General features: G+C 39.5%; 1 protein-coding gene across 1 annotated transcript; it reads left to right on the plus strand.

The window, feature by feature from the left end:
• The first annotated feature begins 10,848 nt into the window (after positions 1 to 10,848).
• On the plus strand, positions 10,849 to 12,507 carry LOC118415475 (zinc finger protein 79-like). Its single transcript, XM_035820130.1, has 4 exons — positions 10,849 to 10,963; positions 11,309 to 11,392; positions 11,477 to 11,712; positions 12,340 to 12,507. Exons 1-4 carry the CDS (start codon positions 10,849 to 10,851, stop codon positions 12,505 to 12,507), a joined length of 603 nt encoding a protein of 200 aa, XP_035676023.1.
• Positions 12,508 to 16,612: the final 4,105 nt, after the last annotated feature.

A 16,612-nucleotide genomic window follows, 5' to 3' on the forward strand; every position in this document is an offset into this window, starting at 1 on the left:
AGTTTCACAATTCCCATAATCCTTTGCTATGGGGATTCGGAAATGGATGTTATATAAGTTGCTTTCAGTAGTCTCATTGTACGAAATAAAGGTGGAACAAACTTAACACATAAGATATTGCGTTGTTCGGCAAATATAGTACTACTGTTATTAGTACTTGTAATTTTTCGTTATCAAAATCAAGTAGCCAACACGTCGCCACTGTGGCAGTTAGTTGGTTTCGCCCGATGACCTAACGGGTCACGACTTACGTTTTTTCTGCAGCCTTTGTTCGTTGCTGTCAGAAAGTGAGTAAACCTTGTCCTGTGCTCAGTTCCGCACCAAACTGCCATCTCTGTGATGTGTTCTGTGCTCACATATTGGTGAAAAAGTTCCTGTGTCCGCGGAATCGATTCCTGGTTCCGGGCAGCCATATTGGAACGCCGAGGCAAAGGATTTTGGGAAGTTTGAAAACGGTGAATAACCAGTTTTGCTAGTTTGATGACAATTGTCTATTCCACAGTGGACACAATCAGACAAGTAGCCCGGGGTGTTGTTGGTTCAAATTTTAATGTTTCTTTTAAACATTCTTGTAAAAGAGATAATCTTAACCCTAAACCCACTGAAAATGGATAGAGAAAACCGCCAACAACCAAGGGAGGCAGACAGACAAGGGTAAAATATACTGGAACAACAACAAAAAGGGGGGCAGACAGACAAGGGTAAAATATACTGGAACAACAACAAAAACTTTTAAACATTCTTGTAAAAGAGATAATCTTAACTAATCTAAACCCACTGAAAATGGATAGAGAAAACCGCCAACAACCAAGGGAGGCAGACAGACAAGGGTAAAATATACTGGAACAACAACAAAAAAAAACAATGATATCGCTACGTTAACCGATGTAATACAAGCTGATATAAAATACAGGTCAAACGGTGTTGCAAAAAACTACCACTAATTAACCCTCATCCGACCGTATGGGGTCATTTTTGACCCCAGACGTATATTTTTATCTGCCATAGCAACATTTTTCATCGGAGAAAAAATTTCTTCCATGAATTTGTTTGTATACATGTCTTACAACATCGACCAATTTTTCACCGAGTTTTGACCATTATTGTATCAGCTATACTTGAAAGTTTGTGTGTGGTTCGGTGGGGTCAAAAATGACCCCAGCCAATTATGAATCATTAATTACGTAAATATCAAGAAATTTCAATAGAATAACAGGCATTCATCAGCATTGCTATTACAGCAACAAGCTTATAGTTCCTTAGTTGAATAAACAACGAATATTTCCTAAGAAATATAGTATTTTAGTGTAAAAACAGGTTTTTCGACATTCTGCATAAATTATGACAATGAGCACTAATTACCTATGCCAATGAAAGGGAAAATGTTTCTAGTAAATTAGGAAACGATATATGGACAGAACGTGCAGAAGGAACCAACAAGAAAGATAGTTGCGTGAAAATATACAAGAGTTATTGTATGTATGTGTTTAGGTGACGGGCTATGGTGCATAATTAAGTAATAAATTCGTTACACTTCACAAATATTATATCTTTTCTTGTCAAATAATATAATTATGCTATCAGAATGTTTGTCGCATCAAAATTATTGTTTAAAAATTGATGAGACAAAACCATTGTTACAGTAAGTGGAGTATGGTAGATTTTTAGAGCAAAATGTGGTTTCTCCTTATTTTCTGCATAAATTATGATAATGAGTCATAATTACTGACACCAAAACTTGTCAAAATATTTTTCAAAGATTGTTGAAACAGTAAATGCATGATAATGACAAAATAAACCAACAGAAATATGTCTATGGGCAAAACAAAATGGGGTCAAAAATGACCCCATACGGTCAGATTCGTCGTAAAAATGGAACGGTCGGATGAGGGTTAACCAGTGGAATACAAGCTTATCTGCGTAACAAAAGGTAGTAACTGTGCTTATCTTATGGCTTCTGGGAGCAAAACATGATTAATATTCATAACGGTATACTCTATGTTACAAGGATTGAGTGCTAGAGGAGTGGTAAATGTGCTAATTTACACTATAACTAATTTTCACGAATGTAAGTATTTAAACTCTTAAGTCTTTTCATTTGGGACCTTTCTAGTCGACCATTGTGGTTTGTCTAAGAGCTAAAAATGCTGAACCTGAACAGAGTACATTCAAACGCAAATAAATTAATTGGACCAGATTGTCGTAATAACTATCGTGTAACTGTCGTGCTGTCAGGTAACGGTCGTGCTGGTTGCAATTGTTGTGTTACGTCATTTTTCCCGTACGAGTTCTCATGTGTCAAAACAGGTTAGACTTTCCAGCTGTCCTGAACCCGCACCTCTTACACTGTGTATTGCTGATTTATGGATGTCCAAAGTGGATTTCTGTGCTGCAGAATAGGCGCACTGGTCACACTGGTAGGTGGTTTTCTCCTGTATGGGTTCGCATATGTCTGGATAACTTAGACTTTTGAACAGTCCTATATCCACACTCTCCACACATGTAGGGTTTTACACCAGTGTGTATTGCTGATTTATGGATGTCCAAAGTGCATTTCTGTGCTGAAGAATAGTCGCACTGGTCACACTTGTAGGGTTTTTCTCCAGTGTGTGTTCGCATATGTCTGGATAACTTACACTTTTGAACAGTCCTGTACCCACACTCTTCACACATGTAGGATTTCTCCCCACTGTGTATTGCTGATTTATGGATGTCCAAAGAGCATTTCTGCCCTGCAGAATAGTCACACTGGTTACACTTGTAGGGTTTTTCTCCAGTATGAGTTCTCATATGTCTGGATAAGGTAGATTTTTTAACTGCCCTGTACCCACACTCACCACACATGTAGAGTTTCTCACCAGTGTGTTTTGCTGCTATATGTTCGTCAAGGTTGGGTTTCTTTGCTGCAGAATAATCACACTGCTCACATTTGTAAGGTCTTTTTCCTGTATGTTTTTTCATATGTTGATACACACTTGGCCTGTGGGCGGTTCTGAACCCACACTTCTTACACATGTAGGGTTTCTCACCGTGTTCTTTCACCAGATGTGTACACAAATCCTTTTTATGCATTGTAGAATAGTCACACTGGTCACAACGATAAGGTTTTTCTCCGATACGGGCTCCCATGCGTTTAGACAAGACAGACACCCCACACATCAATTGTTTGTCATCAGCGTTAATCGACTTGACTTGTTGTGCTTCTATCTGGTCTTCTGCATTTCTTACTTTGCTGTGGCAGTCAACCTGGAAAACCCCCGTGAGAGGCCCATCATGGAAGTTGTTATCTACTTCGGTGTGATACCTTTGTTTTGTCGTGTCCATTATGAACCTGAGAGAAAATGAATGCATGATTAAAAAAAAAAAGTCATCGATAATTTATACAGAAGATACTACACTGGTCTATATTGTTCTGATTTGATCAGGATATAAAAGTTCGATGTACTACAACTTACATCTAACAGCAATTCTGGCATGTTGTACGATAAGAAAAAAACAACAAAGGAAAAATTATGAGCAGGCTAGGTGAATTATGACCAGGTAAATTAGGCAGGTCCAAGCTAGGTCAGTAAGAGGATGCAAAATTGGTTACTCAAATCCTTTGTTCTCTTTTCAAAGTTTTATGAATATTTGAACATACTGTTTGGTGTTGTTTGTATCTGATGAAAATGAGGATCCCCTAAGCAGTAAACGAACTAGGACAAACTAACTACGGCCGTGTGAAACACCCGATCCCCTCGATCTCGGAAGTTAAGCAACGTGCAGTCCGGACAGTACTTGGATGGGAGACCACCAAGGGAGACTGGATGCTGTAGCCCGGCTAAGAATTCACGAATTCGTCTTTTGTAATTGCAGGGAATCCCAATATCCAGTGTGGTGCGGTCCAGTGTAATAACTTCGCTTTGTTGCACCATTCGGACAATTGCACGAAATGCACTGGCAAATGGAATGTGCAAATAAGCGGCTTCTACTGTATTATTATTGTCATTGTTATTATCATTATCAGGATGGATTCTACCAATATTTAATCGTTGCTTTCAAAGGTCACATCCAAAAGTTCCTTAGACACCATTTAATACCCTTTATATATGGTTCCATTTATATAGCCTTGAAATTGCCACTTCACCTGCTGCATACTATATGACGTACATGCGGAGGTGATTACGGAGCCAGTTTTGTTTCGGCCCCCCTCCCCCTTCATTTCCTGCCATATTCACATCTGGAATAAAACAATAAATTATCAACTTACTATAGTTTTCCCTCCACAGAATGGAACGTAAATTCGGAAGCTTGATAAGAAAACACTTGGCTGTTCACAGTTAAGTCTTAAATTACCTGTTTCTTACAACGGTTTTTCTCCTCACGTAAACGGGGACCCGAGGTGCTTTCCTTCTCCGTCTTATCGGGGTCAGAGGTAAAGGTGAGCCAGGTGAAAGGTGACTATTAGGTCCTGATGGCACAGATCATGTCCTTGTCTTTTGTCGCCACATTAAGCACAGCACGAAATCTGGTATTTAAGCAAGCTTAAACTCAACGTAAACGCGACGTTTCTGCACCCTTTCCGCAACTTAACGACATCTATCCGTGAACGTAAAGGTTCCCTTTAATGTTACCTTTACGTTGGCACTTAAATGTGCGTTTCGGCACTCCTTCACGTGCCTTTCCGCAACTATTAGACGCTTAAAGGCGTCGTTAATGACAGTTTTTCGTAACCTATACGGGCGGAAAGCACGCGTTTATTAAGACCTTTCTGCACCCTTTCCGCAACTTAACGACATCTATCCGTGAACGTAAAGATTCCCTTTAATGCACTTATATGTACGTTTCGGCACTCCTTCACGTGCCTTTCCGCAACTATTAGACGCTTAAAGGCGTCGTTAATGACAGTTTTTCGTAACCTATACGGGCGGAAAGCACGCGTTTCTTAAGACCTTTCCGTGATCTTTTGACCACATTTACAGTCGATTTCCGTCACGATTTCCCCACGTTTATGTGTCGTTTACACACCCTGAAAGGCACGTGAAGAAGTGCAGAAACGTACTTATCCGAACGCTTTCCGTCATCTTTCCTTGGACTATAGTTGTCATTTATTTTTAGTAAAGGCGGCGTAAGTTTAAACCTTTCCGCATCTTTAGGTAGGCTTTATGTGTTTTGTGTGGCTTGAATTGGAACTTTTGCATCGGGTATGCGTGTCTTATTTGGTGTGAATCATATCTACACCGGTATCTATGGCTTCGCCGTCTAAGCTATCTTGTGATTCTAATTGTGGACTTGGATTGGTCGACCGAGGGAACAATCGGTGTACAATATCCATGCACGAATCTCCGCTACATTTAAGTCCACAATTTGGAGTCCAGTGTCGGGCGATACGCCTGGAAAGACTCATTTCAAGCAACATAGTTCCATCTGGCCATCACATTAGGAAAAATCCGCTCAGATTCCCGAAGACGGGTACTGTTTTGTGATGAACAGGCCGTGCTCTCCATGTCTCCGCCAGCTTATGCTGGTCAAGACGACACTGTCTTGAATTCACCCTGAGTTGTGCCCCGTTGAAGACTCTCCAACATACGTACTCCGTTTCCGGCAAGCCGTGAGTGTCCTATGGTTATGTCCGTTCCGTCCTGTAGTTCCGTTGGAATCCATTTGCGGCAAAGCCACGCCGATAATCCGTGTGTTGAAACGGGTCCAAGGCTCCTTCTTGACTTGTCCCGAAACAGACGCCCTGCAAACTGGTTTCTTCTATAAATTATGGCATATTCGTTAGGTTTAAAAAACCCACCTTTGTCTGTCATTGGATAACGCGCTATCACATGACTGACCTCTTCTGGGAGCTGCTAATTAGAAATCCAATGCCGCGTTGTTCGTTATTCATAGTTGACGGCGAATAAATTTGAATTTGAAAAACGTAACACCCTTTGTACGCTGTTTAGCCAAGGTTAAGCTAAACACAACAATACCACACTAGAAAATACCAGCCTTTCTGGGAGAACGTGATTATTGCTTGTAGATAATAAATGTTCTTCCAGAAGATATGAAAGTTTTTTGTACAATTATATAAACAGCAAACCCGCTATATTCCCATGATACGTTACCGGGTAGTGAGGACGCTATGTCGTCGGGATGCCAAGCTGCAAGGCACAGCCACCCGCGAGCGACATACTGGACAGGCCGCCCAGTACTAGTCCTCTTACCCTGAACGGGAACAAGGCCGTAATTATGACCACCAATCTTCGGGGGCATGTACGCAGTGCTCCCGGCGACTGTTGTTTCCTTTCAACAAGGAGGTTAAATGTTTAATTTCCTTGCTTTCAACGCTACCTCTCCAACATCTTTTTCTGTAACTAGTACTATCGATCTCCACCTCTGTAAAGAAAGTTCAGAGAGTTTTCTGAAAAGTAAGGTCAAAGGCAAAGGTAACGGAACGATATCGGTAACATACGATACTACTGGAAAAAATAAACGCTACCTTTCCGACATCTTTCTTGCACCTGTACATAGCATCTTTTTGTGTAAAGTGAGCTCAATGGTAACGTAAAGACACTGGAAAGATACCATATGTTATATTTATGTTTCACCCATGAGGATATTTTGATTTTCCTGGTTTCGTCAAACACGCTAACACAGAATGAGTTATTCAGGCGAAGTCGCTACTTTAGTGAACGGCGCATGTGGTATATTGAGCGGAAAATACTCGTAATTTGGTAAAAGCAATGCCTCTTTTAAAAATAATAATTAACGCTACCTTTCCGACATCTTTTTTGCATCTATACATTCCAAAAATTGTATCTGCTATATGTAAGTTTTAACCAAGAGTAAATGTTGCTTATCTTGGTTAAACTCAACACGTTAACACAGCAGGGGCTATTCAGGCGAAGCCGCTGCGTTAGTGAGGGCGCATGTGGTATATTGAGCGGAAAATAATGCCTCTTCTTCAAATAATGATTAACGCTACCTTTCCGACATCTTTTTTCCACCTATACATAAAAGGGGGGAGGTTTGCTTAAACCTCCCCCAAATGTAACGGAAAGACATCGGAAAGATTGTATCTTTTATCATAGCTTTCACACAGGACGAGATTTGCTTTTCTTTGTTAAACTTAACACGCTAACACAGCAAGAGCTATTCATTTGAAGCTGCTGCTTTAGTGGACAGCGCATGTACTTTATTGAGCGGAAAATACTCTTAATTTGGTAAAAGCAATGCCTCTTCTTCAAATAATGATTAACGCTACCTTTCCGACACCTTTTTTCTACCTATACATAAAAGGGGGGAGGTTTGCTTAAACCTCCCCCCTTTTATGTAAAGTCAGCTCAAATGTAACGGAAAGACATCGGAAAGATTGTATCTGTTATATGTAGCTTTCACACAGGAGGAGATTTTCTTTTCTTGGTTAAACTTAACACACAAACACAGCAGGAGCTATTCATTTGAAGCCGCTGCTTTAGTGAACGGCGCATGTGGTATATTGAGCGGAAAATACTCTTAATTTGGTAAAAGTAATGCCTCTTCTTCAAGTAATGATTAACGCTACCTTTCCGACATCTTTTTTCCACCTATACATAAAAGGGGGGGAGGTTTGCTTAAACCTCCCCCCTTTTATGTAAAGTCAGCTCAAATGTAACGGAAAGATATCGGAAAGATTGTATCTGTTATATGTAGCTTTTACACAGGATATTTACTTTTCTTGGTTAAACTTAACACGCAAACACAGCAGGAGCTATTCATTTGAAGCCGCTGCTTTAGTGAACGACGCATGTGGTATATTGAGCGGAAAATACTCTTAATTTGGTAAAAGCAATGCCTCTTCTTCAAGTAATGATTAACGCTACCTTTTCGACACCTTTTTTCCACCTATACATAAAAGGGGGGAGGTTTGCTTAAACCTCCCCCCCTTTTATGTAAAGTCAGCTCAAATGTAACGGAAAGACATCGGAAAGATTGTACATGTTATATGTAGCTTTCACACAGGAGGAGATTTGTTTTTCTTGATTAAACTTAACACGCAAACACAGCAGGAGCTATTCATTTGAAGCCGCTGCTTTAGTGAACGGCGCATGTGGTATATTGAGCGGAAAATACTCTTAATTTGGTAAAAGCAATGCCTCTTCTTAAAAATAAACGCTACCATTCTGACATCTTTTTTTGCACCTATACATAAAAGGGGGAGGTCTCCATAGACCTATACTAATAAGAGTATGTAAATGAGATCAATTGTAACGGAAGGGCAATGAAAAGATATCATCTCCTATTGGTAATTTCCACCTTAGAGAACCACGAAAATAAAAAAAAAAGCGAAGGTCAACTGATTGCATGTGAACGTATGGTCGGTTCAAAGCCTGTAGATGTTTTCTGTACATAAGCAATACCCGTTTCATATACGGCACATATAAAGATGCTTAAAGGTTATGTAAAGATATTACATGTATTTAATATGCCTTAACGAATACGGAAAGGTTACGGAAATGTAAAACCATGGTTTCCGTGGTCTTTACGATACCGTAAACTCTTCGGAAATATTTTCCCACCTTTAGGCTACATTTAAGTATCTCGGAAAGTATGCTTTAATATTCCTTTTCGTGCTGTGAAGGTTGGATACTTGACAGGGTCTGGCCGTTTGTACAGTTTAACACATAAGTCATATCATCATTGTTCTTTGATATCGATTAGGTGGGATTTGAAAAATTAATAATCACGTAATCAACAATGACGCGAAAATTTGCTATTTACTCAGACCCTGATACATTCTAAGGAAAGAACTGCCATCTAAACGGAGATATCGTACCTCTTTGAAAAGTATTCAGCATTTGTAGAATTGATTGAAGTGATAGTTTATCTTATTTATAACCATTATTCTTAACCTTTAGTTATGAAAAGCTTGGATATGATTTAGACCGGTCAGCGATGTAACGTTGACATGTTATGAACCTTGAACCTTGAACGTGGACATCGGGGATATGACAGGGATAATTTCGGCGCATGGTTGGGCAGATTGCAAGAGCGAATGTTATGACTTACAATATGTGTGTATTTCTAGATGTGCAGTTAGTTTACAACTACCCGAAAATCATCAACAGTGCATGAAGAAATCCCTATCATCATTCAGTGGTGCAGTGTTGTGGAACTCTCTTCCACCTAAACTAAAAAAAAAGGAAAACAGGCTAATTAGAACGGTTGATTTATATCTATGGCTGATTGAAAACTCCCAACTGGCGACATTTTTGTCCCTTGACATTTTTGTCCCTTGATCAATAAATAATAATGACATTAGATATATAAAACAGCCCGACCGGTTCCGATTTGAAAGTGTGACCCTCTCACACGCATTGAAGGGAAACAACTGTTTTGTAAAATAAGACATGGAGCAACGAGTTTCTCTCCATTCTACTTTAATGCTGCTGTCATATGAAGTCAAATGACACAGCACATTGCAACTTGTACACTATAAAGTATACAGTCGAACTGTAACTGTAACTTCGCTTTACTGCAAACGCCTGATTATTGCACGGAAAACGCTGCCAATTTTGGGCTTGCAATTAAACGGCATCTACTGTAACTTTGTTGCTGTGGCACTATATTTAGAGTTTAGAAAATAATGAAAATATGGCACGAAACCCTGCCTATATCATCTCTCCTACCAGATTTCGCCTCTTGCCTGAGACTTAGACCTTTTTTTTTTTTTGCTGCGCTCAAAACCATGAGAGTAAAACGTTGTGCGGTGATCGCTGATTTGACCGATTGTGAAGCGTGTATCAGGCTTGTGACCTCTCACCTTTGCCCCGAAGGTAAGCTCACATCCGCCATTTTTTTTACGTCTTTGTCTCCGGTATATGTCCGAAGAATTGTCGACATTTAACGTAGTCACCACGAGTCTTGGAGAACACTAACCAACTTAGAACTACGGGTAAGACACGTGGTTGCCGTTAGTGCTTCCAGCTTGATGCTAATTGAGTGGTAAAATAGAATAAGTAATGTGTTTGTGATTGGTGTTTTGATGGGGAGGGGGGCAGTGGTACTGTAATGTGTGGGATGTATACGGGACCACTTGCACGTGAATATCTCTCACTTAAGACTTTCTATAAGTCTTCATAACTTCGGTCCTAGTACTTAATAGACACGGAGCTGTCTTCTGCTACTTTAACAATTTGTATGACATGAAGAATTACTAGTAATTGCTAATTATAAGGAAGGGTGAAGCCTTGTATATTCCTTTTCCTTGGACTAACACGAATGTGTATGGTTGGATGGATAGAGTACCATAGAATGTGGCAGGAGGATTCTTGTGGGAGGCATATTGCAATCTTTTTCAAATTCCTTTATAATAGATATATGGTGTTCCAGGTTGCAGCGTCCCTACCTTGAATCCTGAGGAAGCTAACTTCAGATTCGACACCGTTGTCATTTACAGGTAAATGGTTTCATAAGGTACCAGATCAAAATGAAGTTTCATATGATAACCTTTATCAATTTGCCTTCATGAAGAATGCTCCATTGTAATGCATCATTAAATAACGATGATGATTTCATGTACAGTTTTACAAGGTGCAAAATATTCCAACCACAGTTCCACTATAAGGCTAATCTTTCCAAGACAAGAGTGAGTAGTATGGAGTGAGAATGATCTATCACAATCATTTAAGGGATTTATATATGATCGCCCACATAAATTAGACTAACATTTTCCAAAGATTAAGTTTGTCACGAGAAAATTGTTTTCTCAACACTTTTTAAAAATATTTGTACCTGAATACATGAGAATTGGGAGGTAGTGAAGGTAGCAAGTTAAGAAAGTTAAAGTTTGTAGGCAAACACAAAACCTAATGTTTACTATGTGTCACACTTCTAGCAGAAATGGAATATTTCATCCGTGAACATTCTATTGGACATCCTGGGAAGGAGATGGGGCATCCTGAACATCCTGGGAAGGATATGGACTCTCTTGGACACTCTGGGATCGAGATGGACTGTACTAAACACCCTAGGAAGGAGAGTTACAGCAGGGAGACCCAGACAACAGACATGGGCCTGCAGCAGGAAACGTGTGATGTGAACTTTTCCCAACCTGGCAACACATCAAACTCACAGGTACAGGAGAGCAAAGGCAATGTGCAAATTATTGTGGTTAAACACACGGGTGAAAAACCCTACACGTGTGACGAGATGGACTTTTCTGCTACACAGAAATGCAATTTGGACCGACATCTAATGAAACACATGGATAAAAAACACTACATGTGCGGAGTCTCAGGGGAGTGTGGGCACAGGACAGGTCGAAAATCTCACTTATCTGTACACGTAAAAACTCATACAGGTGACAGTCCCTATGTATGTGGCCAGTATGACTATTCTGCTGCACAGACAAGCGACTTGAACCAGCATATAGCAGCAAAGCACGGTAAGAAATCCTACATATGTGGAGAGTGCGGGTACAGAACAGCTTATAATTCAAATTTATCCCAACATATGAGAATCCATACAGGAGAAAGACCCTTTAAGTGTGATAAGTGCGACTATTCTGCAGCCCAGAAATCTGCTTTGTTCAGACATCTAGCAAAACACAAGGATGATCGCTACTTTTGTGTCGAGTGTGGGTACAGGACACCTTATAGGCCAATGTTATCTCGACACATGCGAACCCATAAAGGAGAAAGACCCTACAAGTGTGACCAGTGTGACTATTGTGCAGCACGGAAAACTGATTTGAAGAAGCATCTGGCAAAACACACTGGAGAGAAACCCTTCATGTGTGGGGAGTGCGGGTACAGGACATGTAATAGGTCTAACTTATCCGTACATATGAGAAAGCATTCAGGGGAAAAACCTTTTAAGTGTGACAAGTGTGACTATTCTGCTGCACAGAAATCCTGTTTGGACAAACATGTACTGAAACACACTGGTGAGACGCGCTTTATGTGTGACGAGTGTGGGTACAAAACAGCTTATAAAATAACCTTATTGCGACACACGAGAACCCATACAGGGGAGAAACCCTACAAGTGTGACCAGTGCGACTATTCTGCAGTACAGAAATACGACTTGGACAAACATCTAGCAATACACACTGATGAGAAACCCTACACATGTGTAGAGTGTGGGTACAGGACGGCTAAGATGTCTAACTTATTCAAACATATGAGAACGCATTCAGGGGAAAAACCCTACAAGTGTGACCAGTGCGACTATGCTGCTGCGCAGAAATGTTCTTTGGACCGACATCTAATGACACACACTGGTGAGAAACCCTACATGTGTGGAGAGTGTGGGCATAGGACAGCTGAAAAGTGTAACTTATCCCGACATATGAAAACACATACAAGAGAAAAACCCTATAAATGTGACCAGTGCGACTTTTCCGCAGCAGAGAAGTCCACTTTGGACAGACATCTAACAAAGCACACCGGTGAGAAACTCTACATGTGTGAAAAGTGTGGGTTCAGGACATCTCGAAAGTTTTCCTTATCTGTACACATGAAGACTCATACAGGAGAAAAACCCTACAAGTGCTTGTGACTTTTTTTACAGCACATCAATCAGCTCCACGGTCCAATTTATCTCAAATAAACACCCATACAGAAAAAAAAAAAAAAAAAACATATCTGAACGATCACGCCAGATCGCTACTATCACTGATCTTGGAGGCTGTGTGGGGTGGTTTATGCCTGTCGCTAAATTCGGTAACAAACGTTACCACCACGAGTGCGATGGTTGATACGGTTATATCTTCTATGAATAAAACTAGAAATGGCCGTTTTGTGACGCTTTAGAGATTTTCTGGCTTTCTAAAGAAACAAGAAAGGGTCAGTGACTGCCATTTGTAGTCCAACTTGTGTAACAAAATACTGTACAGAAATAACTGTAACAAACGTTACCATTGTTCTATGCTTTCTACGCTTTCTATTTGACCTTGTGTAAAAAAGATACCCACTTTTTAAATGTCCCTAGGGATGTCCACTTATATTTAAATGATAAAGCCAATACTGTTAATCATTTTGAAGAAAAAGGGGTAAAGTTTACTGTTGAAACACCCCGTAATACATAACCAAAGGGTAAGAAAATAAGAAGTCGCATTTTTTGGCAATCGTTAAAAGTGGAATTTTCCTAAACAAACAGGTAGATTTCACTGAAAAATAAGCCGATTTATTTGACATTATTTACATTTCAATGAGAACAAGTGGAATGGTCTTGTAGAACTAATAGCCTATTAGAAAGTTTTTCTGTAGTCTTAGCCTTGACCTGGGTCCGATAACTACTCTTTAAAAAGAAATTCATATGAGAGGTAGACATTTTCTGGTAGACTGTCGAGCATTATAGCATATCTTTTAAGAGGCTGGCTAAGTAAAATAACTACTATAGTTGTAGATTCTTTACATAAGATAGTTTTAGTACCTACGCATAGATTTCCTTTTTCTTTCCGAGTTCAAATTAACTGTTTTTTCCAAAGAATTCCTTGTAGAATGTTAGATGTCATGGAAGTTTCCAAACATTTTGGAGTTTTAATTTGTTTTAGTCTAATTTGTTCGAAAGTACAACCTTACGTTTGCAACATATTGCAGCACTATACCTAATATTTCATGCCCTGATATTCTGAGTGCTTATTCTGTATTTTGTTAAGCTCATAGCAATACCTTTTACATGTCTGAGAATGTAATGGAGTTTGGTGAAGATCATTCAAAATAAAGAAATGTAAATTATACGAAGCTATTGATACTGTGTTGATTTACATAGTGTAACGATTCTGACTGCATTGTTACATATAGGGTTTATGTTTATGTACAATCGTTGCGTTCTTTTGGCTTTATTTTTCATTCAAGGGGATTAAAAATTCTAAATGTGAATTGAACAAAAAAAAAACTCGTTTTTGTTGACTTGGCATGATTGGACATAGAGGTAAAAACATTAGAAAAAGTTTCCAAGGCACTGCTGGTAACATACGTGTTATATCATTTGAGACCTTTTAGGCCAGTTTAACATATAAATGCACGTCATAAACGCCGTACGTTAGTAAATCATGTAGATCGTAGATTTAAGTAGACATGGGGGGTCGCCATACTACGAAAAGTAGAGCTGAAATGGATTTTGAACATGTTTAAAACCCTCAAATCACCGTATAGGGTCAAAACTGACCCCAGGCAGGGTTCTCCCCAGAGAGTGGAATAAGGGAGGCCCTCCACTATACTCTCAGCCAGCTCCACTATACTATTTTTCAAATTTAGTGTGTTTCTTCCCTATTTCCTTTGTTAGTTTTGCTAAGATTAATGACAATTCACAGATTTTTGTACCAAGTGGCATCACTTTTCCAGTCAGCATTGTCTGAAAAAACTTGTGAATGAGCAATGATCAAAACAATAGTAGTTTTGCCACTTCACAACAAAGGAATAACAACAGTATATTACACTTGTAGTATTTGACACCCTCTGTCATTGCAAAATCAACCCATTTTCATGAAAGTGCAGCGCGTTGGTGCGGGTTATTTTTGCCAGCCCCTCCACTATACTAAAAAATTCTGGGGAGAACCCTGCCAGGCGTATATCAATATGTACCATTATGGCATTTCTGGTCGAAAACAAATTTCTTCCCATAACTTTGTTTCTATATATGTCTTATAACTTCTCATACGTTTTACCGAGATTGGCTCATTGTTGATTAAGTTATCCTAGAACGTTTATGCATGGATAAAAGCAAAAGCGTTCATCCGGTTATCTAGAGGAGATAAATCGCACGACGCAAAAAAATGTATGTAAAAAAATACCACAGCGCGATGGCTGATTTTACCTACGATTTACTTGCGATCATTATATTGACGCGGATAAAATTATAGTAGGGTGCATATCACGACAAATGAATATGTTGGACAGTTGGAGTTGGGGTATAGCGTACAAAAAAGTAAAAAGTTTCTTTTTAAATTTGACGGAATGTTTTAAATGGGACCATGCTGGGTCAAGCGGATCTGGAGTATCTTGTTCACTCGTAATTTTAGCGTCTTTAGCCTAACTTTTAGTAGCAATATAGGTAACATTTAAATTTTGGCGACGACTCGGGGGCTAGCCCAACAGTAAAGAGTGCGTCAGTTTGGCGAGAAATCCCAAAATTCGATAGGTATTTTTTGAATTTTCCCGCTTTTATCCTTTGGAAGGGAATAACTCTATACGGAATTGACGTATAGGTAGCTTTATATATTCCTTGCATAATAAATGCTAATCATGCAAATCAGGGGCTAATTTGCATTATATATGAGAACAGTTTTTAAATTCACAATATTCCGTAATAGGATACTCAAAATATTGCATATATTACTGAAAAAGAAAAAAAATAGTAGCCTGCTAACTGTATCTGTCCGATTTGCAAAAATTCCCAGAATTGCACAGCAATTCGTCGCGCGTGTGCAGTTGCATCATCTCTTTGGAGGAAAATAACTTTGGAAAGGCTTGACGGATCGTCGTGATTTTTAATATGGCAAATGTTACTGAAAAAAAAAGAGAAATATCATCATACATATATTGTTATTTTGGTACAGAATATGATCAGCTGATAATTACTTATCCAAATGAGGTCCTCATATCAAAAGTAATGAGAAACATTTACAATAGGCCACTCGTCACATGAGACCACCATTTCTGTTGACAGCAATGCCTCACAAACATTCATTTTGTTTTGGACCCACACGTATGTTTACACAATATACTTGTTACAAAGAGCACCAAATTGAGAAGGACCAGATGCCTGGTGGAAAGCACTTAACGTGGTGTACTGAATTGGTGTGTGAATTTATTACTATTGTCTGGTATATCTTACTCCATTGCCTAACCTGTGTATGATATGAAGAGGTATGCCTAATCGTTTTCTTAGAACTACGACTGTGTTTCTTTTAGAAAGATCCAAGCCACTGCTACATATCGCCCCAACCGAAGCCTCTGCTTCAGGAATATGATTTTAAATCTTTGTTATGCTCAAAACCACGAGAGTAGAGCGTTATGCGGCGAACTGCGATTTGCGCCATTTGGCAAGTGTACATTAGGTTTGTGACCTCTGACCTTTGCTCCGTTGATGAGCTGTGTCCGCCATTTTGTTTTATGTCGACTCGTCGTCATTGCAATCATCTCCTCCAAACTGACGCGATTTAAGGAATTCCAGAAGCCGTGGAGAGCGCTATCCACCATAGACCTACACGTAAGCAACGTGAGTGTCGATAATGCTTCCTGGTTGGTGATTGTTTAGCGGTAAATTAGAATTATATAGGTATGTGTACGATCGATAGTTCGAGGGGGGGGGGGGGGTATGGAAACTAATGAGTGATGTAACGGCTGCCCATCATCGATTTGTACCTTCAGTTTACGGTTAGAAATCTTCTTGCTCGTCTTCTTTCGGTTACGTGTCAACTTCATTTTAAAAACTCTGACACGGTGGGGGGGAGGGTAAGGGTAAGGGTACCCTTGGTGTACTTAAATCCTTAAAATCCACATAGAGAAAAACACAAGAATAAGGTGAAAACCCTTACCTGTCACGTGTGTGATATCCACCTCCAATATTCTAACATATCACCAGCTCACCGCCTGTATCTCAAAAGAAGATCTTAACAGCCAATTATACAATGTATATGGGCTTCAGCAAAATAAAA

The sequence above is a fragment of the Branchiostoma floridae genome, chromosome 5, assembly GCF_000003815.2.
Source record: "Branchiostoma floridae strain S238N-H82 chromosome 5, Bfl_VNyyK, whole genome shotgun sequence".
Taxonomy (NCBI): Eukaryota; Metazoa; Chordata; class Leptocardii; order Amphioxiformes; family Branchiostomatidae; genus Branchiostoma; species Branchiostoma floridae.

Bases quoted from the DNA above. Each gene is read 5' to 3' on its own strand.
- LOC118415475 (XM_035820130.1), top strand. From the start codon at position 10,849: ATGGAATATTTCATCCGTGAACATTCTATTGGACATCCTGGGAAGGAG. The intron at 11,393-11,476 runs GTAAGAAATCCT...GAATCCATACAG, and splicing joins GCATATAGCAGCAAAGCACG to GAGAAAGACCCTTTAAGTGT. The intron at 11,713-12,339 runs GCAAAACACACT...AAATGTGACCAG, and splicing joins CTGATTTGAAGAAGCATCTG to TGCGACTTTTCCGCAGCAGA.